The following is a 22,672-nucleotide window of genomic DNA, read 5'->3' as shown; positions in this document are numbered from 1 at the left end:
AGCTCTCTGTCTCCCTCTTGGACAGGACCTTCTGTGGAATCTTGGGCAAACTTCTTTCCTTCTCAGAGCCTTGGTTTCCCCATTTGGACACCGGATGTGGAGGTGGGGAGCTTGGCTTCAGGGGTCTGCCAGCACCTTCGAAGCCTGCTAATTTCCATGGGGCCTCTTCTGGGGCTGGCCCCTGGCCCTTCTCCCCTGGGCCTCCCTGTGCTGCTGCGGGCTGAGGAGAGGGGGCCAGGCCCACCCCCCACATTCCACAGCCCTGACTCCCCCGCTTCCCTTCCCACAGCCGCCTCCATTTCCTGTTGTGCTTGTGGAGCTGTGGGAGTTCTCTGGGTTCTGGCTTCCCCCCTCCTTCTCCTCCAGGCCTTTCATCACACTTTCCCAAATATTTGTCCTGGCAGATAAGAGCCTGGTATTGGAACTGTCACTCAGAGGACGGGTTGTCAGAGATGGCGGGTCCCTGGATACTATCCAGCTCAGCCTCCCCACCGCCACTGTCATGCAGGGAAACTAAGGCCCAGAGAGGCGTAGGACCCAGCCAAGGCCACACGAGGGTCAGAAAAAAAGGGACAGGGTCTGTGGTCATGAGTGCCCTCTCAGACTTGAGACAGGTGGCTTTTGACTTCAGCCCCAAGGACATGGGGAGCTCAGGCGAGGGTTTACTCTGTAGGAACCAGAGGGGCCCTGGCACCGCCTCTGCCCACTCCGGGTCCTGACTCCTGTTTCATTCTGCAGGACATCATGCAGCTTCCAGGTGTGACGCCAGCTCTGGTCCTCAGAGGTAAGTAGGCCGGGGCAGGGGTAGGGGCCCCAGAAAGGCCCTATTCCTGGGAGGCTGTGTACTAGCATAAGGACACAAAGTCCAGAAAAACTGCAGTGCTCTTGAGCCTGGATTTCCTACATTTCCTGAGGTCAATATAGATGCCCCCTCAGCCGCCCACCCACAGCTCCGAGACCTTCAGTGAACCCCTTCTGTCCAAAATGATCACATCAAATTCTTTCCTTAGCCCTCCATACACCCCTCACCCTTTAGCAGTCACCCTGGCTCCCCGATTCTCCTCAGTCTGCCTGGATATGTGCCTTCAGCTCTCCAGGGGTGGGTCTGGTGACTGTTAGAGGGACTGGCTACCTGACTGCCCACCTCTCTGGGCCCCCTCTGGATTTTCATCCCCAGGAAGCATGGGAGTGTGGCTTACAAAATCCTTCCCCAGAAGATGTCATGGGGCAAGGGTGGGGGTGGGAGAACCAATTGCTGGACACAAGCACACCCCCCAATCCCAGCCCCTTGCAGCCCCCTACTTCACTCTAATTTACCTGAGTACCTCCTGCTCACCTTCTTCCAAGCAGGGCCACCTCTGGGCTTCATGGGAACCTAGGTAGCTGAGGGCAGCAGGGGGAAGAGGCCCAGAAAGTGACCTGGGAAGCAATGCAGGAACTGGAGGCCTGGGAATTGCTTCCCAAGGATTTCCTGACTCCTTCCCTGCCCGCTGCCTGAATGCATTACTGCTGGAGAACTCAGAGGCTGGGTTTAAAGGGACTGAGATAAAGGTTAGGAGTACCTGGGGGCCTGGTGTTGGGTGAGCAGGCTCTAGAACCACGGGCAGTGGGTTCCAGTCTGTGTTGGAAATGGAGATGTGTTTTTCATGGACTTGGGGGCTGTGCACACATGCCCTTGGGCAGCCCAAGGGGGCGTACTGAGGCCCCTGTGCCTTGACATCTGATGTCTTCTCTCCAGGCCAGTTGCTGTTGCTGCCCATGCTATTGCTGCTAGGTCCACAGACCTCCCAGGGCCTGACCATCATGCCCCCGGGGCCAGAGCTTGTACTTAATCTCTCAAGTACCTTTGTTCTGACCTGCCTGGGTTCAGCTCCAGTGGTGTGGGAACGGCTATCTCAGGTGCCTCAGCAGAAAGTGTCCAGGACCCAGGAGGGCACCTTCTCCAGCATGCTAACCCTGGCCAATGTCACTGGAGGTGACACAGGAGAGTACTTTTGTACCTACAACAGCTCCCTTGGGCGGGAGCCCAGTGAGCGGAAGCGGCTCTACATCTTTGTGCCTGGTAAGGGTTCCCACCTGCATGGCCACTCATTTACTGAAGGTATCAGGGGAAGTTCAAGAGATTGCTTGACTGGCACCATGAAATGCAGCCATTCTAGAAATGCAGACGAATCCTGAACTCTAGTTCAGCAGAGTGTTCATTTCCACACATTGGCCTGAATATCAGTCTGCTCCTTGTCAGCCAACCCCATTACTGCCTCCCAAGAACTCTGTATTCTTAGCTGATTGCTGTCTGTTCCCCCTTGGCCCCCACGTCTCATCTTCCCTGTTCTCCAAGCTCCAGGTACCAGCCATACTTCAACTTGTGGGTTGTCTGCTTTCTTACCCTGGTACTGTCAATATCAAATGTTAGAGCTGGAATGGGCTCTGAGCATCTGTCTCTTATGCTACTATGTTTTTGCTGCTGTAAAATAGTACCTGAGATTGGGTAATTTATAATGAACACAAATGTACTGGCTAACAATTTTGGAAGATGGGAAATTCGATATCAAGGGAATCAGCATCTGGCAAGGACTTCTTTTATATCATCTCATCAAAAAATGCAGAAAGGCAAGAGAGAGCCAGAAGGCACTGAACTTGCCCCCCTACCTTTTATTTGGTATAAGGGATTGAACCCAGGGATGCTTAACCATTGAGACACATTCCCAGCCCTTTTTATTTTTTATTTTGAGACAGGGTCTCGCCGAGTTGCTGAGGGTCTTGCTAAATTACTGAGATTGGCCTCGAACTTTCAATCCACCTGCCTCACCTCCCAAATCACTGGATTACAGGCATGTGCCACCATGCCTGGCAAACTTACCCTTTTTTTAGTGGCATCCATCTCAACCATTGAGCCCTCTTGGGGTTAAAATGGCAATGGAATTTCAATGAATTTTGGAGCAGACCAACATTTAAACCATAGTGCCATCCTTCTCCTGTATTGGGGAAACTGAGGGCCAAAGAGTGGAAGAGATTTACTCAAAGTCATACAGCAATTCATGGGATCGCCAGACACCCAGGTCCCCTGACCCTCACTCATTCTTGGCTCCACTCCTTGTAGATCCCTCCATGGGCTTCCTCCCTATGGAGCCCGAGGACCTATTCATCTTTCTCACGGAAATAACTGAGACCACAATTCCATGCCGAGTGACAGACCCCCAGCTAGTGGTGACACTGCATGAGAAGAAAGAGGACATCCCGCTGCCTATCCCCTATGACCACCAACGAGGCTTCTCTGGTACCTTTGAGGACAAGACCTATATCTGCCGAACCACCATTGGGGAGAGGGAAGTGGATTCCGATGCCTATTACGTCTACAGCCTCCAGGGTGAGTCCCGTTTTTGGCTTGATTTTCAGCAGAGGCAAGTATAACCCTTCACAGAAGAATAGCCCTTTACAGTTCGCAAAGTATATAACTCTATTTTTCATTTGTTTTCACTATAACCTTTGAAGGGAGGTAGTGTTTCTCCTATTTTACAGGTGAAGAAACTGAGGCTTCTATTGAGGATGGAGTTTTCCCACAGTCAGGGGACACATCAGTGGTGAACTGGGCTGTGTAACTAGATGGGCAAAGGCACAGGCTTTGGAGCCAACTGAGTTGGAATCCAAGCTCAGCCACTTCCCATCTGAATGACTTTGCACAATGCCCATAATCCCTTGAGCCTGCTTCTTCCTTCATGAAAGAGGGTGATAATTACTGCCCACGTTATGGGATTATTGTGGAAGTTAAATAAAACAAAAAATAGAAGTTACAGGGCACAATAGGAGTGCTCAGTAAATTTCTCCTCTACTTAGATCACCAGAGGATACTTTAATTTCTAGACTGTTACCCCTTCTAGAGTGTAAGCGCCACAAGGACAAAGGTTTTGTCTGTTGTATTCATTGTTGTAGCCCCAGTGCCTAAAATAAATATTTGGCATATAGCAGGCATTCAATAAATATTTTTTTTGAATGGATGAATTTTTCATCAGTCAATGCTTCACTCTGTATACCCCTACCCCATGCCCAAGTTGAAGTACTGGTGGCTGGTGTGATTTCCCCAGCCCTAAGCCCCTCTCTTTCCTCCAGTTTCCACCATCAATGTCTCAGTGAATGCAGTGCAGACTGTGGTTCGCCAGGGTGAGAACATTACCATCATGTGCATTGTGACGGGGAATGAGGTGGTCAATTTTGAGTGGACCTACCCCCGCATGGAGGTAATGCTGGGCCATGGTTGGGGGAGGGACCAGGCAAGGATGGATAGCTCAGCCTGCAGACTGACTTCTCATGGACCCCTGCTTATTTAGAGAACCTGCCCCACTTGTTCCTGCAGAGTGGGCGCCTCGTAGAGCCAGTGACAGATTTCCTCTTTGATGTGCCCTCCCACATTCGCTCCATCCTGCACATCCCCAGTGCTGAGCTGGATGACTCAGGGACCTACATCTGCAATGTGTCAGAGAGTGTGAATGACCATCGAGATGAAAAGGCCATCAATGTCACTGTGGTCGGTGGGTGCCTTGGAATCAGTTCCTAACCCCTGTCTGAACTGGACCCAGAGCCTGGCACAGCCTTAGGGTACAATCAACCATTTTCCAGTTCAGCACTAGACTCTGTGCCAGTCAAAGCCCCAATTCTGGGGTTAAATCCAAACCAAAGTGCAGTGTCAGCTTGATTCAACCCTAATCCAAAAGTAGACTTTCTGCTTAGCCAGAACCCTAGCCTCAATCTGATCTGTAATCCCAAACGCATCACAGGCCTGGGCAACCCCATCTGCAAATTCAACCTTGGCCCTGGTTTGAGACTCCAATGTACCTCAGTTACAAAACCAAATCGAACAAGAGAACTACAACTGCAGTTTCAACCTCAAAACTGGCTCCAACACTAATATCAGAGCTAAATTCGTCCTCAGCCCCAACTTCAACCCTAGTCCTTCACTGAATGACTTCCTAAAGCCTGAAGCCTCTGCCCCAGAAGTCTAGGCTCCTTTGCAGTTCAGCAGATGCCCCTCCTCCAGGAGCTCCGCCCCTGGGACGTGCAACCCCATTGGTGCCTGGGAATAGCCCCGCCCCCAGGGTCGGCCCCTAATAGCTGTACCTTGCAGAGAGTGGCTACGTGCGGCTTCTGGGAGACTTGGGCGCTATACAAATTGCTGAGCTGCACAGGAGTCGGACACTACAAGTGGTGTTCGAAGCCTACCCGCCACCTACTGTGCTGTGGTTCAAGGACAACCGCACCCTGGGTGATTCCAGCGCCGGCGAGATCGCCCTGTCCACGCGCAATGTGTCTGAGACCCGGTGAGCAGCTGCTACCCACTCCATTTTTTGAAGTTTTGCAGCTACCAAGCAGCCCACAGACCCATGACAAACCTAGGTCCACCTTTCCTGAGAGTCTACTGCGTGCCAGGATTGGTGCCAGACACTGGGATACTGCAGGGACTGGGGCAGAATTTCAGTATGCCCAGGGTCTCTGAGTCAGTGGGGGAAACAGAAACAGGATTACCGAAAGACAGTGCCAGGAGGGCCACTCACTGCCACCTGTGATGTCCCCAAGGCTGGAGATTAACAGAGAAACGATAAATTAGAATAAAACATGTTAGGCCCCTCCTGTGGAGGGAGAGGGAATCATGCACCCCTCCCCCCCAACCTCCCAATCCTTCTGTCCCCTTCTTGGTTTAGTGGAATTGCTTATAACTGGGGACTCAGGAGACTATGTTTGAGTCCTGGTTCTGACAGTGTGACCTTGGCAAGCCCCTCTCCTCCCTGGGCTTTGTTTTCCCTGTCTGTATAAAGAAGGTGGGAGGTGGGGGAGTTCTTCCAGCTCTGACAGTGAGTGGGTTTCCTGGCCTGTATGATTTCCTAGGTATGTATCAGAACTGACACTGGTGCGGGTGAAGGTGGCAGAGGCTGGCTACTATACCATGCGGGCCTTCCATGAGGATGCTGAGGCCCAACTTTCCTTCAAGCTGCAGGTCAATGGTGAGGACCACCTCAGTCCCCTCTTCCCTTCTTCCCTGTCCCCATTTCCTCTTCCTGTACTGTCCCCCCACCCATAGGAGAGGCTGGAGAGGGATCTGGAACTAAGGAAGCTGAGTTCACGACCATTGACCTGCTGTGTCCTTTCTTTGGACCTCATTTTCCCCAAATGTAAAGGGAGGCCATCAGGCTAGACTGGTGTTTTCCAAAACCTTGGGCATTCATGGCATGATTTTTCCTTCTCATAGTTCATTTATATGATACTACTAATCCAGTAGATATTTATTAAGCAATTACAATATGCTTCTCTGTTGGAAGTTCTTAAGGCCTTGCCTTTGGGGGAAGACAAACATGTAACAGAAGGACACGAAATCCCAGCAATAACACAGATGAGAAGGTAATAGGCACTATTGGAAGGGGAAAAAAAGAAGGGTAGGGAAGATTGAGAGAGCAGTGCACAGGGGGCTGGTGAGGTACACTTTTAAATATTGTAATCAGTATTGACCTTGTTTGCTTTGGCTGGATTGAGGAAGTGACATTTGTGTAAAGACTTGAAGAAGATGAGGGCATTAGCCAAGTGGATATTTGGGAAGATGGCACCCCTGGCAGTGCAAGGGCCAGAACAATGCCAGAAAGTCCTGTGGCCAGAAGAGGGAGAGAGGAAGAGTGGCAGGGGATCAGGTCAGAACAGAGATGGGGTAGGGGTCGAGGAGAGAGGGCAGATGTGTAGGTGCCTGTGGGTCTGGTACAACTTTGACTCTTACTGTGACCTAAATGAAAAGTCATTGCAGGGATTTAAGCTTTGGAATGCCATGGGAATGACTTCATGTTTTGTCAATTAGCTTTCTAAAAATAAACATATTTTGAAAGGCAAAATTGAACCTCTCAATTGTAGATGGAAAATCAGCATCACATGTCATAAATATCAGGCAACCACTAAAATCAACTCCAAGAAAACAAGACAAATGTTATTCAATCCAGTTTCATGAACTGGGCTGCCTAGGGCTCTGAGCTTGAAGCCTGTTCTCTCTTTGTTAAAATGAAGGTGAGCAAGTCTCAGAGAGGTGTTAAGGACAGACTAGCCCCCTACTGAGACTTTCCCTTTGAAGTAGCCCAGAGGGAGATCCACCAGCTTCCTCCAAGGGATTCCTGGTATTTACTGTTCACCTGAGGTCTGCAGCCCTCACCCTGATGGAGGCTCTGGGCCAGGTCTCCCTGAGGTCTATTTTCACCTCCCACCTTCCTCCTGATCCTGGACTTTCCCCCATGCAGTCCCTGTCCGTGTGCTGGAGCTGAGCGAGAGTCACCCTGCCAACGGGGAGCAGACAGTCCGCTGTCGTGGCCGAGGCATGCCCCAGCCAAATATCACCTGGTCTACCTGCAGAGACCTCAAAAGGTGAGCAGATCCTGGACCTTAGTCTCCTAGGGTACCCCAGCAGGCTAGAAGGACCCAATGGAACTCACTAGTCTGCCCTTTCCTCTTTCACATTGCTCCAAACTAGAGCCACACCCTAGAAGACCATTCCATCACTCCTTGGAGATACTCTGCAGGATCTAAATTGTCTCTTTTTTACCTTGACACCTGGGCTATCCTCTGCTCAGTACAGTGGAGGGTCTGTGCCCAGAAAGACCTCACCCACCCAGTAGATGTTCTGTTCCTCTGACTAGGGCTCATGGTGGTTCAGTGGCTAGAGGCAGGGTTGAGGTTCTGATTCTATCTCAACACACTGTGTTTGTCACCTTGGTGGTCAAAATGAGGAGTGGATTTTGCAATCCAGGGATCTCAATTCTGGAACGGAGGCGCCACCTACTGATCAGTTTAGAGAATCACTGGAGGAATCCGCTTAGGACCAGGCAGCTGGTCACAGGAACGGGACATGCATCTCTCCACTATGCGGTGCTGCCTGCTTTTGGCCTCAGTCTCCACCTCTGCAGAAAGGTGAGGCTGCAAGTCGATCCTGGTCTCTTTGGATAGGTGTCCACGCGAGCTGCCGCCCACACCGCTGGGGAACAGTTCCGAGGAGGAAAGCCAGTTGGAGACTAATGTGACATACTGGGCGGAGGAGCAGGAATATGAGGTGGTGAGCACGCTGCGCCTGCGCCACGTGGATCAGCCACTGTCGGTGCGCTGCATGCTGCACAACCCACTGGGCCAGGATGTGCAGGAGGTTACCGTGGTGCCGCATTGTGAGTCTCCCCAGCTCACCCCCACCTTGACCCTGCCATACTTGGGGATTGAGCCCATGCCCCCTCAACAGGCCAAGTCAGCATACCCCTAGGTACACGGGAGCTTTGTGAAATCCATCAGAATATGTTTCTCTGCACCATACTCAATACATAATGGGCACACGTGTACAAACACGAGTGTAGAAACCATGGTTTGAGCAGCACAGTCTGCTTCTACAGAGAGAATGTAAACTGCATGTTGGAAGCCCTGACCATGAGCAGGCCTGATTCCAGGGCACAGGTGCAAACTCTCTATGTGTATACTTGTAAACTTTGTGCTGAAGAATGCCTAAGCCCAGATACATGAATAAAGCTAGAGTATATGTCTGTAAGCATGTGTCCAAGCATGCATGAAGCTTGTCTCTGTCTGTAAACCCACAGAATATATGTATATAAGCCATGTACAGCATGCCCAATTCCCAGGCTTGTGTATAAAACCTCATACATGGGTACAAAAAATACATGTGCAATTCCTGTACATATGTGTCAAGTGTCATAGTGCGTGTCTGTAAGCATGTCATTGCAGCACACTTTTCTGGAAAAATATGTGAGCACAATACCTGAACACATATGCCTGCTGTACAGTGCATATATCTTAGAAGGGACACCTACATGCACAAATCTTGCACATGTGAACAGTCCTAGCAGTGCACAGATGTGTTTGCATGTCTAGCTACCCATTCTTGTGTATGTGTGCACTTGTATGAATGCACTTCATTCATTCACCTTTCTTCTTCAATAAATAGTTATGAGGGCCCAACTTCTTGAGGTCAGAGGATCAGCTTTGATGTCCTCCTAGTGCCTAAGATCAGGGGACAAGGTGGTGGGAATAAGCAATTTTAGGATCACCACCCTGGGGAGAAAGCCTGGAGGGCGAAGAGGCCAGCTGTAGGATTGAGGAAATATCCTGGGAAAAAGTCCTTTGGGTCAAACCTGAGGGGTGACTTTAAATTAGCCTGGTGAGCAGAAGTGTTCCAGTCAGAAGGAGAGGACTGGGCAAGAGCCTGGAGGCAGGGCAGGTTCTAAGAAAGTAAAGGAATTCAGGCTGCCTGGAGCAGGGAGTGCATGTGAATTTGGGGGTATGGGGTGGGGAGAAAAAGAGGAAGGAAGTGGGAAGGAGCGGAGCTATTGGGGTAGGCAGACTCCAGAGCAAGCAGGGATCTGAGGTGCACATAAGGCTTGGTGCACACTTGTGTGCTGAGGCAGGCTTAGTGACCTGGTACGTGTGCGTGTCTTTTGAGCATACCGGCCTCTTGTACCTGCCCTATGAGTATGGGTGGGTTTTTAAAAATATCATATCACATCAACCCTCCTGTGCACGTACACACGTGCCTGAGCAGGTGGGTACCTGGGTAGGAGGTGGACATCCTGACCTGCACATCAGCTCTGAGTGAAGGCAGAAGTACACCTGCAGAGGCAGATGTCACGCATCCTAACCCCGGGGACTGAGATGGCTGTATGGCAGCTCCTCTTTACTCAGAGGACTCCCTAGAGGATGCAGGCTTTTTTCCCAGACCCTGGATGTGTGAGACTGCTGGAGAGAGGGAGCAGAAGAGAGGTATGGGTCTGTGACCCTGAGGAGGATATGAGGAAGGACTGGGCTCCCTGGGGATGAGAGAAGGGCAGGAAAGGGACAGAGGAGGAAGAACCAAATTCCCAAAGGACACTTGGGTAGCCAGTGCGGCAGGATAGGGGAGATGAAGGTCTGGCTGGGGTGGCCAGGGAGGGAAGAGGCTGAAGTCTTGGGTAAGAGTAGGCACAGGCACCACGGGGCCTTGCTAGCCCTATTAACTGCCATCACTGTCCACTCCTAGATGGGCTCTGGGGTGGAAAAGGGTGGTTGGTGGTGGGGAGCATGCTCCTTGCTGAGTCTGAATTTATCTGGCCGTGGTGGCTCAGCCTGTGACTCCCTCAGTGGCAGGTCATGGTGTCCATTGGCCACTTGGTCAGGCGTGGAACTTAGAGCTCTGACCTGCTGTGACAGCCCAAAAAGGGCACAGCCCTCAGGGGCTCCTAGTCTCATAGGAGACCCAGGCAATGGATAGGAACCCAGAAAAGGGTTTGCACCCAGCCTAGAGCTGGGGCAGAAATGCAATAGTGACCCTGGAGGGGCCGAAGACACTAGGGGTGGTGACTGAGGGGTAGAGGTTCATAAGAGAGGCTGAAGATGTGGCCCAGAGCAAGAGGCTGAGGATCTGACATCTTAGGCCATAGAGGACGTGGGACCTCTGTTTGGGCACAGTGGGTAGGAAGGGATTTTGATGGCTGCCGTGGGAGAGGGGAGAGCAGCTACCCACTTCCCTGCTTGCTCATGACCTGCTCTGGTCTCTGTCCCCAGCCCTCCCCTTCAAGGTGGTGGTGATCTCAGCCATCCTGGCCTTGGTGGTTCTCACAATCATCTCCCTCATCATCCTCATCATGCTCTGGCAGAAGGTGAGTCCCATTCTGGCCTAGCAGGTAGGGGTTGGTACCCTGGGTTTGCATGTCTCCACCCCATGCTGCAGGATGTGGCCATAGGTGGGCCCAGCATGGAGCTCAGGGTCTCTGAGCTGCCTCCACCGGCAGCAGCCTGGGCTCACAGGCCTGATCCAAGCTATCCAGGATCCCCTGGTCTTGCTCTGCTCTAACCTCATGTCCAGCTTGTCCCTGTCACCCATGGAGACTCCTATGGATGCGTTCAGATCCTCTCAACTAGTCTATAATTGCAATGTTATGTCCTGAGATTAAACCACTTTATAATTCCAAAATGTTAAGATTCCCAAATTAGGATTACTGTCCCCCTGGATTCTATCATTCTGAGTTCAATCCTATGAATTCGGCACCTTATTCAACATTCAATAAGTTCTATCCTTCTGCGATTCCCTCAGGGACAACCTCATGTCAGAAGGGACCATGTCCAGGCTGCCTGCTCCTCCACTCCCACCTGAGGAGCAGCAGAGGCTCCAAGAGAGGCAGCTGAGGTGGTTCTGATGAGCCAGGCCCCTGGCTGTCAGCTGCTCCTCAGCCTGTCACACCCCGATGGCTCCTCTGCCACCCCTCCTCCCACTGGAGCCCCTGGGTACCTATCCCTGAGCCCATGAAGGCCTTGACTTGCTGTGCCACTTAGTTTGGCCCTGCCCCTCTTGGGCCTCAGGGCCTACTGCCTCCTTGGCCCTCTGAGTCTGAACCTAGTGAGTTCAAGTGCAGAGAGCCTGTCTGATGCTCCGGTCCTGGTCCTGCAGAAGCCACGCTATGAGATTCGATGGAAGGTGATTGAGTCTGTGAGCTCTGATGGCCATGAGTACATCTATGTGGACCCCATGCAGCTGCCCTATGATTCCACCTGGGAACTGCCACGGGACCAGCTTGTGCTTGGTCAGTCCTGGGAAGCCCCACCTGGCAGTTTGGGGACTTGAAGTGGAGGCCAGCCTCTCTTGGGTCTGGTCTCAGTCCCATAGCTTGTCATGGCTATGGGACTTGGGGCTGGTCTTGCCTTCCCCACCCCTCAGTCTCCTCCTCTGCAAAATGAGGTCAAGAGGAGCCCCAGGGACTCCCCAGCTTTGAGTCCTGTGAGCCTGAGACTTGAGATAGGACCCCCCATGGCAGGAAGCACGAGGACAGGTCTGGGGCCAGCCTGTGCTTCATCTAGTTAGGGAGGCTGAAGGGATGTGGGGAGCTGTGTTCCCATGGGGAGGAGGAAGGCATGTAGGGACTTAAGCTGGGGCAGAGAGCAGGCAGGACTTTGAGGAGACACCAGGAAAGACTGGGGATCAGTATGGAGCATTTTGGGGGGAGCACATTAAGTCTAGAGGGATTTGAGGGATGTGTAGGTTGACCTAAGAGAGTGGCTCTTCCCCACCCCTGGGTGGGGAAGGGGAATACAGGTTCCTGGTGGTCTAGGAACTGAGAGATCCTCTCTTCCCAGGACGCACCCTCGGCTCTGGGGCCTTTGGGCAGGTGGTGGAGGCCACGGCTCATGGCCTGAGCCATTCCCAGGCCACCATGAAAGTGGCTGTCAAGATGCTGAAATGTGAGTCCTGGGTGCCTGCTCCTCCCTCACACAGGTCCCACCTCCCTTGTCCCCTCCCCCATCTCCCCAAGCATTCAGCCTCTCCCAGAATCACTGGTTTTGATGTGCTGGGTCACACCAGGAGAGGGTCCTCCTGGTCCCTGCTCCCTCCCTCTTTCCCTGCCCGGGTGGGGCACACTCCCCTGCACAGGGCCTGTGGTCTTGCAGCAGCACGGGTGGCACAGAGGAGCCTGAGTAGCTTCCATGGGGCCTCTAAGAAGCCTCAGTGACCAGCTGAGTCCCTTCCCTGCAGCCACAGCCCGCAGCAGTGAGAAGCAAGCCCTCATGTCAGAGCTGAAGATCATGAGCCACCTGGGACCCCACCTGAACGTGGTCAACCTGCTGGGGGCCTGCACCCAGGGAGGTAGGAGAGCCACCCCAGGACTCTGGGGAAACGCCCACTGGCTGCCCAGGCTGTCCCGACTCCTGCTTCACCTGTGGGTAGCAGGACAGTGCAGTGTCCTTCACAGTCCCTTCACAGTCCTAGATGGGAGTGGGACTTAGGAGCCCGCAGAGTCACATCTTCATGGCCAAAGGACTCCTCAGGCTTCCAGTTCTGGGAGTTTCCAAGTCAAAGTGACCTTGGACATTCTTGTATTTTTACAATACGTTTTGAAAATGGGGATAAATAACAATTCATGTTATATTGAGAAGAATCTTGTTACCTGCCACCCCTTCCCTCAAGACCATCAGTGAGATAACTGGGAGCTACTTCTTCTGATCACAGGAGAAAGTCCCTCTGCCCAACTGTGTTTATTTGAAGATCTCATTAAAAAAAAAAAAAAAGAAGAAGAAGAAGAAGAAGAAGAAGAAGAAGAAGAAGAAGAAGTGGCCGTTTGTAACTGCTTTAGAGAGATTTGGGATTTTCCTCAGGATTGTGCAATCAAATCAAAATACAAAACTGTGTTTCACACATAGACCAGTTCACATCTGCAATCATCACTCATTTCAAACGTTATTTTATTTTTTCTTTCTTTTTGGTACTGGGGATTGAACCCAGGGTCACTTTGCTACTGAGCTTCCTCTGCAGCCCTTTTTATTTATTTATTTATTTTAAAATTTTGAGACATTTGCTAAGTTGCTGAGGATCTCACCAAGTTGCCGAGACTGGCCTTGAACTCCTGATCCTCCTTCTTCAGCCTCCAGAGTAGCTGCGATTACAGGGGTGCTCCACTGTGCCTGACACTCATTTCAAAAGTTTTTTTTTTTTTTATCAATCTCTGCACTGTCTACTTGTTGACTTTGAGTAAAAGCATTCAATTTGAACATAACCAGTAAACTGCTAATGGGGAGCACTTTCCTCTCCCTCTTTATATATATCAGGTACCAAAATAAGCTTGAGTGTGAAAACATAGCAGTTATATCCTTGTCAGGGACCATGTTTGGTCTCATTGGTCCTTGTGATGGTCCTTTGAGGGGGGTGTTAGTTCACAGATGGGGGAGGGGAGACCCAGGGAGGTGAAGTGTCTATTGCCTGCAGTCGGAGGCAGGAAGAGGACCCAGGTGTGCCAGGCACCTACCCTCAGCTGTCATGCCCACCACCTCTCCCACATTCAGCCTGTTTATTGGCCCCGTGGCCCTCATGGGAAGCCTGAGGGCCCCTGGGGCCTGTGCCCACCACCCTCCTCTGCAGGCCCCATCTACATCATCACGGAGTACTGCCGCTATGGGGACCTGGTGGACTACCTGCACCGCAACAAGCACAGCTTCCTGCAGCACCACTCGGACAAGCACCGCCCACCCAGTGCTGAGCTCTACAGCAACGCCCTGCCCACGGGGCTCCCTCTGCCCAGGTAGGAGGAGGCAGGCGCCTGCACAGCCCCCTTGCCCTTGCTCTTGCAAGGGGGCAGCTGGGGCCCTGAGGAGGCGTCAGAGTCACTCCTGGAGCTGGGGTTCTTTCTCAAGTCAGCCCTCCATGGACCAGGGAAGGCCAGTAGTGATGGGGATAGTGCTGGGCTCTGCTGCCCCCTGCTACCTGCCCCAGTGTGCCAGGTCCTGTGCTTGAGCCCTCTGCAGATGGGACCCCTGACCCCACAGCTCTGTGTCTAGGGTATCGGGATCTCCTGCCCCAGGGACACTGTGGGCAGAGGCAATCGTGGGCTGAGAACTGGGCCTCCTGAGGTGCACTGTGGGCCCTGCTCCCCCTGCCGTCTCCCCATTCCCTCTACACACACCCCGGTGCCCCTCACAGCTCAACTCCTGGTTTCAATGTTTCTGAAAAGAGCAGCTCTCAGTTCCTTTGCTGATTACAAAGACAAGGACAAGGGTAACTTAGATCAGCGTCTGAGACATTGGCATTCGCCCCTCCTCGCCAGCATTGACCTATTTCCTAGCCGTCTTTAGGCTGCCCACACAGACACACCTGTGGACAGCCCGCAGCCCTTTGGGGAGCGAGGTCGAAGGCAGAGGTATCAAGGCGATGCCCTGCTGCCCACCCTGGGTCATGGCCGGGCACCTGCCGGGGTAGCTGGTGTGCAGGAAGGCCCAAAGAGGCCTCTGCACACGCCCATCCTGTGCCCCTTGTCCTGGGTATTGTAATCTCCTCTGGTATGAGCTCTCTGAGGACACTGACTGGGTCTTAGGTCACCATGGCAGCCCCAGCACCAAGCTCAGGGCCACAGAGGTTACTCAAGGGACTGGATCTGTGGTCACTTGTGTTGAAACACACTGAAGGGCGAGGGGTGCATGAGTGAAAGAAGAAATCCATGAGCGACAGGGCCTCAGGGGTCCCCAGGGTGAGCACGGGGTACGAGGGGGAAGGAAAGAGGAAGCCAGTAACCTTCCTGTTGTGTTCCTCTTACTCCCCAGCCCCATGTCCCTGACTGGGGAGAGCGATGGTGGCTACATGGACATGAGCAAGGACGAGTCAGTGGACTACGTGCCCATGCTGGACATGAAAGGAGACGTCAAATACGCAGACATCGAATCCTCCAACTACATGGCCCCTTATGATAACTACGTCCCCTCTGGTGGGTGGATGCATTGTGCTCAGATCTGCCCAGGCTCACACCCAGGCGGAGACACATTCGTTTCAAAGCCCTTCACACGCCCAGTGTTGCAGCAATCCTGGAGGACGATGGCCTTGTGCCCATTTCATAGATGTGGAAATTGAGCTTGGCCCCCTGCCCAAAGCTGCTGTATAGGGGACCCTCAATATGAAGCCCTGTTTATGAGTCTAGAGGCATGAACACAGCCTTCAGGGAGAGTAAAAGCTCAGGTGGGGTTAGGCACACCTCCTGGAACCTGCAGAAAAGTGATCAGCTCTGAACTGGCCCCAGGCTGGTCTAGTGTTCCTAAGAAACAGGGCTAAACCTTTTTTTTTTAGTTATTTGGTAGTACTGGAGATTGAACCTAGGGGCTCTCTACCTATATTCCCAGTTTTGGGGATCCTTTTTGGTTTTGGAACAGGGTCTCAATAATTTTCTGAGGGTCTTGCTAAGTTGCTGAGACTGCCTTTGAACTTGTGATCTTCCTGCCTCAGCCTCCCAAAAAATGGGATCACAGGCGTGTGCCACCATACCCAGCCTAAACTTTTTTTCTGGCCGTTGAGGACACTGGTGATGTAGGAGAAGTTTAGGCTAGACATGAAGAACCATCCTTTCAGGCGAGACCTAGAAGATCCAGAGCCACATGCCTTGGACATTCAGCCCCACAAGCCAAAAGACAGGGTCCTCTGGGCCACTGGGGTACATGAGATGACCTGTGACTCTCTGCTCTCCCCCAGCTCCTGAGAGGACTTGTCGGGCCACTTTGATCAACGAGTCCCCAGTGCTTAGCTACACAGACCTTGTGGGCTTCAGCTACCAGGTGGCCAATGGCATGGAGTTCCTGGCCTCTAAGAATGTAGGTGTGGTCATCATGGGGCAGGGTGGGGCTGTGGGTCCTCCAGATGGCCAGAGTTCTCCAAAAAACAACTACCTCTCCTCTGGGGGTGGGAAGACTGAGGACCCTCCACCTGGAAGTTTTCCCCAAACCTCCGTTACGGAGGGCTTCCCACAATTCTCCTAAGGTGTCCTCTGCTCTCTTCCCTGACGCAGTGTGTTCATCGGGACCTGGCAGCCAGGAATGTGCTCATCTGTGAGGGCAAGCTGGTCAAGATCTGTGACTTTGGCCTGGCTCGAGACATCATGCGGGACTCAAACTACATCTCCAAAGGCAGTGTGAGTACCTACCACCCTGGGGATGGTGACCATGCACCTCTGACCCCAGGATCAGGTTCCCCCTCCTGATCAGCATGGCTTTAGTGCTTAGGAGCTCAGCACGGGCTCCTCGTGGCTGGTCCTGCTCAGTTAGATGGTCAGTGCCTGCCAGCTGTGTGCACAAGGGCAAGAGAGGGAGCCACTAGCTGCACCTGGAGTAGGAAAAGGCAAATAATCCCAGGTCCACTGGGCACAGCTGGGGCTGAGGGACCAGCTGCAGTGGCCAGGGATGGGCAGGAAAGGGGTGTGCAGATCAAATCTGCTGTCCCAGGAGTGATGGGCAGAGGAAGAAACCCAAGTGACACGGTAAAACAGTAGCTCACAGGCAGTAGTGGGATTGGCTTGGATAAAATGTGACCATCCTGCTTCCCACCCATCTTCCTGCTTCCTGTGAACCCCAGAGGTGGAGGGGCTCTAGACACCAGGGACCAAAGGTAGCCAGGATGAAAACTGGGAGGTGGCTTGGAATGTCCCTTGTCCCTCCACCCCTCTTCTTAGACCCAGGGCTTTTCCCCAGGGACAGGGGCTGCTGTGTCCTTAGCTAATTAGGAGGGAAGACTCCCTGCTGCTGTGGCCAGGAATAGGGTGGGCATGGGAGCTGTGCAGACCCTGGAGGAGGAGGGGGAAGCAGCTGGCAGTGGAGCTGCTGGACCTCCTCGCATCCAGGTGCAAAGTGGGCTGGGAACTGGCCACTGGCCCCTCTGTGCACTCAGCGCTGCTCCTGCCCCCACAGACCTTCCTACCTCTGAAGTGGATGGCCCCAGAGAGCATCTTCAATAGCCTCTACACCACCCTGAGCGATGTGTGGTCCTTCGGGATCCTGCTCTGGGAGATCTTCACATTGGGTACGCTGCCCTTTGCTCCCTCAGGGGCACAGCATTCCCTTCCCTCCACCTCCCACCTGGTAGGGCTGTGGGCAGGGTGTGGGGCCATGGGTCAGGGGACCTGTGGCGAGTGCTCTGCTCCTTTCTCCCACTGTGCTGCTCTGGCAAGACCCTTGCCCTCCCTGCACCTCTTTATCTCCTTATCCGAGGATCAAGGGGTGCCTGCTTGGCTCTGATGTTCCCAGGTTCTCTGTCCTGAGGAGTGCTGTGTCTCCTGGGAGCCCAGGAAGGGCCTCCATTTCCCAATGCCAAGGACACTGCACCCTCCTCTATCAGGAGCAGCGTGCCTGTCTCTCTGCAGTGGAAGGGGCACCCTGCTCCTTGTCACACCCCTGAGCCTGTGTATCCCTGTCTTCTCCACAGGTGGCACCCCTTACCCGGAGCTGCCCATGAACGAGCAGTTCTACAATGCCATCAAGCGCGGTTACCGCATGGCACAGCCGGCTCACGCCTCTGCTGAGATGTGAGTGGAGCCTTGTGCCCTGGGGGGGGATTTCCTGGATGAAACAGTGGACATGTAGCTCTACCAGCTTCAGCCAAAGAGAGTTCTCAGCTCAGAGATCCAGAAAAGTCTAGCTACACCTGGCTCTGGCTGTTCGTGTGCTCAGGAATCCCTTCTGCCCTGGGCTCTGCTTGACTGTGTGCCAACCTCACTCTCAGGCTGGCACTGCCCACATGGCTGCCACAGTGCCAGCCGATGACTTGCACTGCAAAAGCCCAGAGCTGACCTCTGTGGCTCAGCTGGGGTGGCATGCCATCAGAACCCGTCTCTGACCACAGAGGATGAAACCCCTCTGGGCTGCACCTGGGTCATGTGCTCACCACGAGTGGCCGACCCCACAGAGCCAGTGGTGGGTGGTGCTGGCTGCCATGCCTCCCGACACCCTGGTCCTGGCTCCTCTTGCTCTGAGAGGCTGTGGCTCCAGCTCCCAGCACTGCCTGCCCCCACCAGAGCCAGGGGGCCTGACCCTCTCTGCCCCTCCCCAGCTACGAGATTATGCAGAAGTGCTGGGAGGAGAAGTTTGAGGTTCGGCCCCCCTTCTCCCAGCTGGTGCTGCTCCTGGAGAGGCTGCTTGGCGAGGGCTACAGAAAGGTATGTGGAGCAGGGTTGGGGTGGGGCACATGCTCCATCAGTTCAGACCCTGGGTCCCTGGCTCTGAGTGCTGTGCTGGCATTTGGGGAACAGCCTCCTCTGCTCTGGGCCTCGGTTTCTCTGCTGATCCCAGGATGGGGTGGGCGGAGGCTGAGGTTATTCCAGCAGCTCCAAGAAGGGACACTGACTGGTGACACAGGAGGAGGGGCTACGACCTCTGCCCCCATGCCCACTTCTGGGGCTCCTTCAGAGGTGTGAACAACCCAGGCCACATGGCTTCCAAACCCAAGCCCTCAGACCCTGCTGTAGGCTGCTCAGAGGCAAATGGGGCCTCCTGGGGGCCTAACCCCTGCCCCACCTGGTGACAGGGGAGGCACATCTCTTTGGCACAGGCACAGCCTTGTCTTCAGCTCCACTTCTCATCCCCTTGGGGTTGTCCTGGGGTGACTGAGATGGCAAGGAGTTGTCATCATCTCATAGAAAGGGACACCAAGGCCCCACTGGGGGGTCAAAGTTGGAATGAGAGCAGGAACTGCCTCCTCCAGGTGAGGGCGAGTGAAGGTTGGGGTGCTGGTTCCATCAGTGCCACTCCATGGGTGGTCCTGAGCCCACCTGGTCTTGATAGATACCAGGTGGGAGGCAGCTCAGCTGTGTGGCGTTGGGCACAGCCTCTCACTCTCTGAGCACCCTCTGCCTTCCCTACTCTGGTTGGGAGAGGCTGGGTCAGATCTGACTGGGCGTGTCCCATCTGACCATTTATGCCCCTCCCATGCTCCTCCCCCCACGGAGCAGAAGTACCAGCAGGTGGACGAGGAGTTTCTGAGGAGTGACCACCCAGCCATCCTGAGGTCCCAAGCCCGCTTCCCTGGATTCCACAGCCTCCGATCTCCCCTGGACACCAGCTCTGTCCTCTACACTGCCGTGCAGCCCAGCGAGGGTGACAACGACTATATCATCCCCCTGCCTGACCCCAAACCAGAGGCCGCTGATGAGGGTCTGCTGGAGGGTTCCCCCAGCCTCGCCAGGTAGCCACCCTGGCTGGGACCTGGGGCTATGGTTTGCACAGAGTGTGGGTGTGTCTGCGTCAGGCTTGACCCAGCATAGAGGGCAGAATGCTCTCTTGACCTTTGAGCCCTCAGGTGGGAGGGGCAGGCTGCATAGAAAAAGAATGGGCGGGGCTGTCTGAAAGGGAGCGCCTTCTTGAGGGGAATCCCACAGATGTCCTCTTTAGGCCCTGTCCTAGCCCCATGGGGAAGGAGGGAACCTACTGAGTGTCCCCAGCATGCTGAGGAGTGACCACCTGTGGGTCCCAGCCAGCCTCAGACTGTGCTCCATGCTCAGCCCTGTGCCCAGGGGCCCTGCAGCCTGGCTGTAGGAGGCAGAGGTGGCCCAAGGTCAACCCAGAATGCAGACTGGGAAGGAGGCTCATGTGCTCTTCTGTCTTGGGGAGGGGAGGGGTTTCAGTCCAGGGAGGGCTTTGGAGGGAGGTCCGCTGGAGCCTGGACTTGATGTTCAGAGAGCACCTGCCTCAGCTAGAGAGAAGGCTCCCTGGAGGCTAGAGCCACCCACCCCAAACAAGATCCAGCCCCAGGGGAGGTGGCAGGAGTCCTAGGCTGGGCTCTAGCTCCAGCTCTGCCACCATGAGCCCTGGGCAGGCTTTGTCCTGTGACCCTCGGTTTCTCCACATGTGCTGACAGTGCACAGGCCCCTGGGGATGCTAAAGGCCCTTTTCCTTCTATCAATGAGACTAACATTCCAAGACCTGGGTAGACAGGACAGGATTCAGGCCTGAGTTCCAACAGCTTGCGGTGTGAATGCTGGCCCTGTTTTATGCCCTTGGACAGCTGCTACATCTCTCTGAACCTCAGTTTCCTCTTCTATTAAATAAAAACAGTAAAAGTCCTTCTATTAGGGTCTTGCCTTGAGGATTAAGTGAGATAAGGTCTCAGAATACAGAAGATGGAGCTACTGGGGAATTGAAGTGTGGGGCCAGCTTGGCCTGCTCCAACGTCCCAGCCCCTGCACACGCCCACGGTGTGAGGTAGGGCAGTGACATGAGCTCTCTGAGCTGCGCTTATCTCCTGGCTCAGGCCTTATGGGGTCTTTACAGGATTCAACGAGCAGAAGTGTGCAAAGCTGGGTTCAAGGAATCCCTCAGTTCTGTTACCGTCCTGCTGTGGCCCAGCCCTCACCCACTTGCCTTCTTCCCCCAGCTCCACCCTGAATGAAGCCAACACCTCCTCTACCATCTCCTGTGACAGTCCTCTCGACCCCCAGGAAGAACCAGAGCCAGAACCCCTGCCCCAGCCCCAGGGGGACTCCCAGATGGAGCTGGAGCCACCAATGGATGCAGGCTGCCCTGGGCCTCGGGCCGAAGCAGAGGACAGCTTTCTGTAGGGGCTGGCCCCCACCCCGTGCCACCAGAAGCTCCCCTTCTGCCACCAGGCCACAGCCCCCAGGCCTGGCATCCTGTGAGCCATGCTGCTCCTGCCAGCTGTCCCATGTGGAAGGCTCTGTCCCTGCCACACTGCTCCCCAGGCCCTGGGGCTGGCTCAGAAGGCCAGAGAACTAACTGCAGGACCATGCCCAGCCTCTGCCTCAGGGAGGCCATGTGACTGAGCCAGGGTCCCTCCCAGGGGACCCAGTTTCCCAATGCACAAGATGAGACATTGAACTTGGTAGTTCACAGTCTACCTGGGAGTCTCCCTGGCTGACAAGTGGGGAGGCTGGAATCTGGGGGAGCTTCCTGGGGAATGAGGGGGTCAGTAACCTCTCTCTGTTCAGCCAGCTGCCCCTCAAGGCGTTGCAGGCCTGTCCCCACACTTCCATCTGCCCAGGAGCTGGGGAAGAAACCCCGGCACCCCTGGTTCCTGGCTGAGCTGGGCCTGCCCTGGCCAGTGTTGCTTCACTCTGAAGCCACGTCCCCTGACACTAGTCTGTGCTTTCCCAGGCCCTAGCAGGTCTGGGGCCAGCCATGCTTAATTAATGCTGTAATTGTTGCTGGGACTGAACCAAGTACAGCACTCCCTGGCCTGCAGACCCAGCCCAGGACACTCGGGGCACACTGGCTCTGGACAGTGCCCATGTCTTCCAGGCCCCTTGGGTTCTGAGGCTTTTTCTCATCGTCCCTGGTTACAGGCCCAGTGGATCCTGCATCTGAAACAAATGTGTTGATGTGCCAGCATTATGTCCACATGTGCACACCAGTAGGTGGCCCTGACTCTGCATTGGGCCTGCTGTGACCTTGGAGGAATCCCTTGCCCTCTCTGGGCCCATTTTCCCCTTTGAAGAGTGAGCAAGTTGGACTCATTCACTCTGAGTGCCCTGTCAACATTAATAATCCAGAATATTCCTGGGGTTTTCATGCTTGTCCAGATGAAGCAAGGTCAAGTACCCTAAACTTCCTAGTTGGGGGGCTGCTGGCCTCTGGGGAGATTCCAAATGACACATCACAGTCCGGGCATTCAGGTACGTGACCCTTCCTCAGCCCCAAATGCAGCTGTGATGACCTTGGCTTGGAGTGACAGTCAGTGCCCAGGAAAGCCCCCAGCAGCTGCTCCAGGGACACGGGAGGACCACGAGACCCCCTTGAGCACCCACGATGAACTCTGGAGATATCCAGGGCAAGGGGGCAGGGAGGGAGGTCATTACCTCATGCAGCCCAACACTGCCCCAAGGTATGTGCCACAGAGAGAATGGACAGTAAGGACGATTGTGTCCCATGAAGAACAGCAGCCTCAGGATGTGCACCCCAGGAAAGGGGCGTAAGAGGTGGGCACTTTGGGGGTTTCCTCCTTAACTGCTGGCTGCTCCATCCTGGAGGGAGTACCTGGTGGAGTAGGGTCTTGTCACTGCCCAGGTGATACCTCACCGCCCTGAAACCAGTGGGCATTGGCCATTACAGGGCAGTGAGGGATATGGTCACTTCGCCCAGGAGGGGGAGGGCTGGCCAGGGGATAAGGCAAGGTCAGCCCTCCTGGACACAGTCACCAAGCTAGTTGGTGTCTCCCAACCCGAGGGCCCCAGAGACTCCCCAAGGAGAGAGGGGGAGTCAGTCTTCACTACGGTACCAAAGATATAATCACCTACGTTTGTTTACAAGTATTTTTAGGACTCACATTAACTCACATGTATACATCAAAGTGCTATTTTGTATGCTGTTCAGTTTTCCTATCTGTGTACTTTTTTTTAAGGGAAAGATTTTAATATTAAACTGGGTGCTTCCACTCACC

General features: G+C 54.1%; 1 protein-coding gene across 3 annotated transcripts in view; it reads left to right on the top strand.

Moving 5' to 3' along the window:
* Positions 1–22,666, top strand: part of Pdgfrb (platelet derived growth factor receptor beta) — a 37,561-nt gene extending 14,895 nt beyond the window's left edge. For 2 of the 3 annotated variants that reach the window (XM_005324167.5, XM_021725680.3), the window contains exons 2-23: positions 739–784; positions 1,739–2,062; positions 3,101–3,367; positions 4,108–4,235; positions 4,352–4,526; positions 5,120–5,312; positions 5,878–5,993; positions 7,263–7,386; positions 7,966–8,177; positions 10,555–10,649; positions 11,438–11,570; positions 12,121–12,225; positions 12,518–12,628; positions 13,898–14,057; positions 15,073–15,233; positions 15,989–16,107; positions 16,302–16,424; positions 17,197–17,308; positions 17,711–17,810; positions 18,335–18,440; positions 19,233–19,465; positions 20,654–22,666. In XM_005324167.5, coding sequence (XP_005324224.1) covers positions 739–784; positions 1,739–2,062; positions 3,101–3,367; positions 4,108–4,235; positions 4,352–4,526; positions 5,120–5,312; positions 5,878–5,993; positions 7,263–7,386; positions 7,966–8,177; positions 10,555–10,649; positions 11,438–11,570; positions 12,121–12,225; positions 12,518–12,628; positions 13,898–14,057; positions 15,073–15,233; positions 15,989–16,107; positions 16,302–16,424; positions 17,197–17,308; positions 17,711–17,810; positions 18,335–18,440; positions 19,233–19,465; positions 20,654–20,837 — 3,327 coding nt within the window. In that variant the 3' untranslated portion in view covers positions 20,838–22,666. Of the gene's footprint in view, positions 1–738; positions 785–1,738; positions 2,063–3,100; positions 3,402–4,107; positions 4,236–4,351; positions 4,527–5,119; positions 5,313–5,877; positions 5,994–7,262; positions 7,387–7,965; positions 8,178–10,554; positions 10,650–11,437; positions 11,571–12,120; positions 12,226–12,517; positions 12,629–13,897; positions 14,058–15,072; positions 15,234–15,988; positions 16,108–16,301; positions 16,425–17,196; positions 17,309–17,710; positions 17,811–18,334; positions 18,441–19,232; positions 19,466–20,653 lie in introns of those variants that run through there. The other variant, XM_040271876.2, reaches the window with a different exon arrangement.
* The last annotated feature ends 6 nt before the right edge of the window (positions 22,667–22,672 follow it).

Source organism: Ictidomys tridecemlineatus, chromosome 1 (assembly GCF_052094955.1).
Source record: "Ictidomys tridecemlineatus isolate mIctTri1 chromosome 1, mIctTri1.hap1, whole genome shotgun sequence".
Taxonomy (NCBI): Eukaryota; Metazoa; Chordata; class Mammalia; order Rodentia; family Sciuridae; genus Ictidomys; species Ictidomys tridecemlineatus.
The sequence above is the reverse complement of the archived record's forward strand: the minus strand, read 5'-3'. Positions and strand labels throughout refer to the sequence as shown.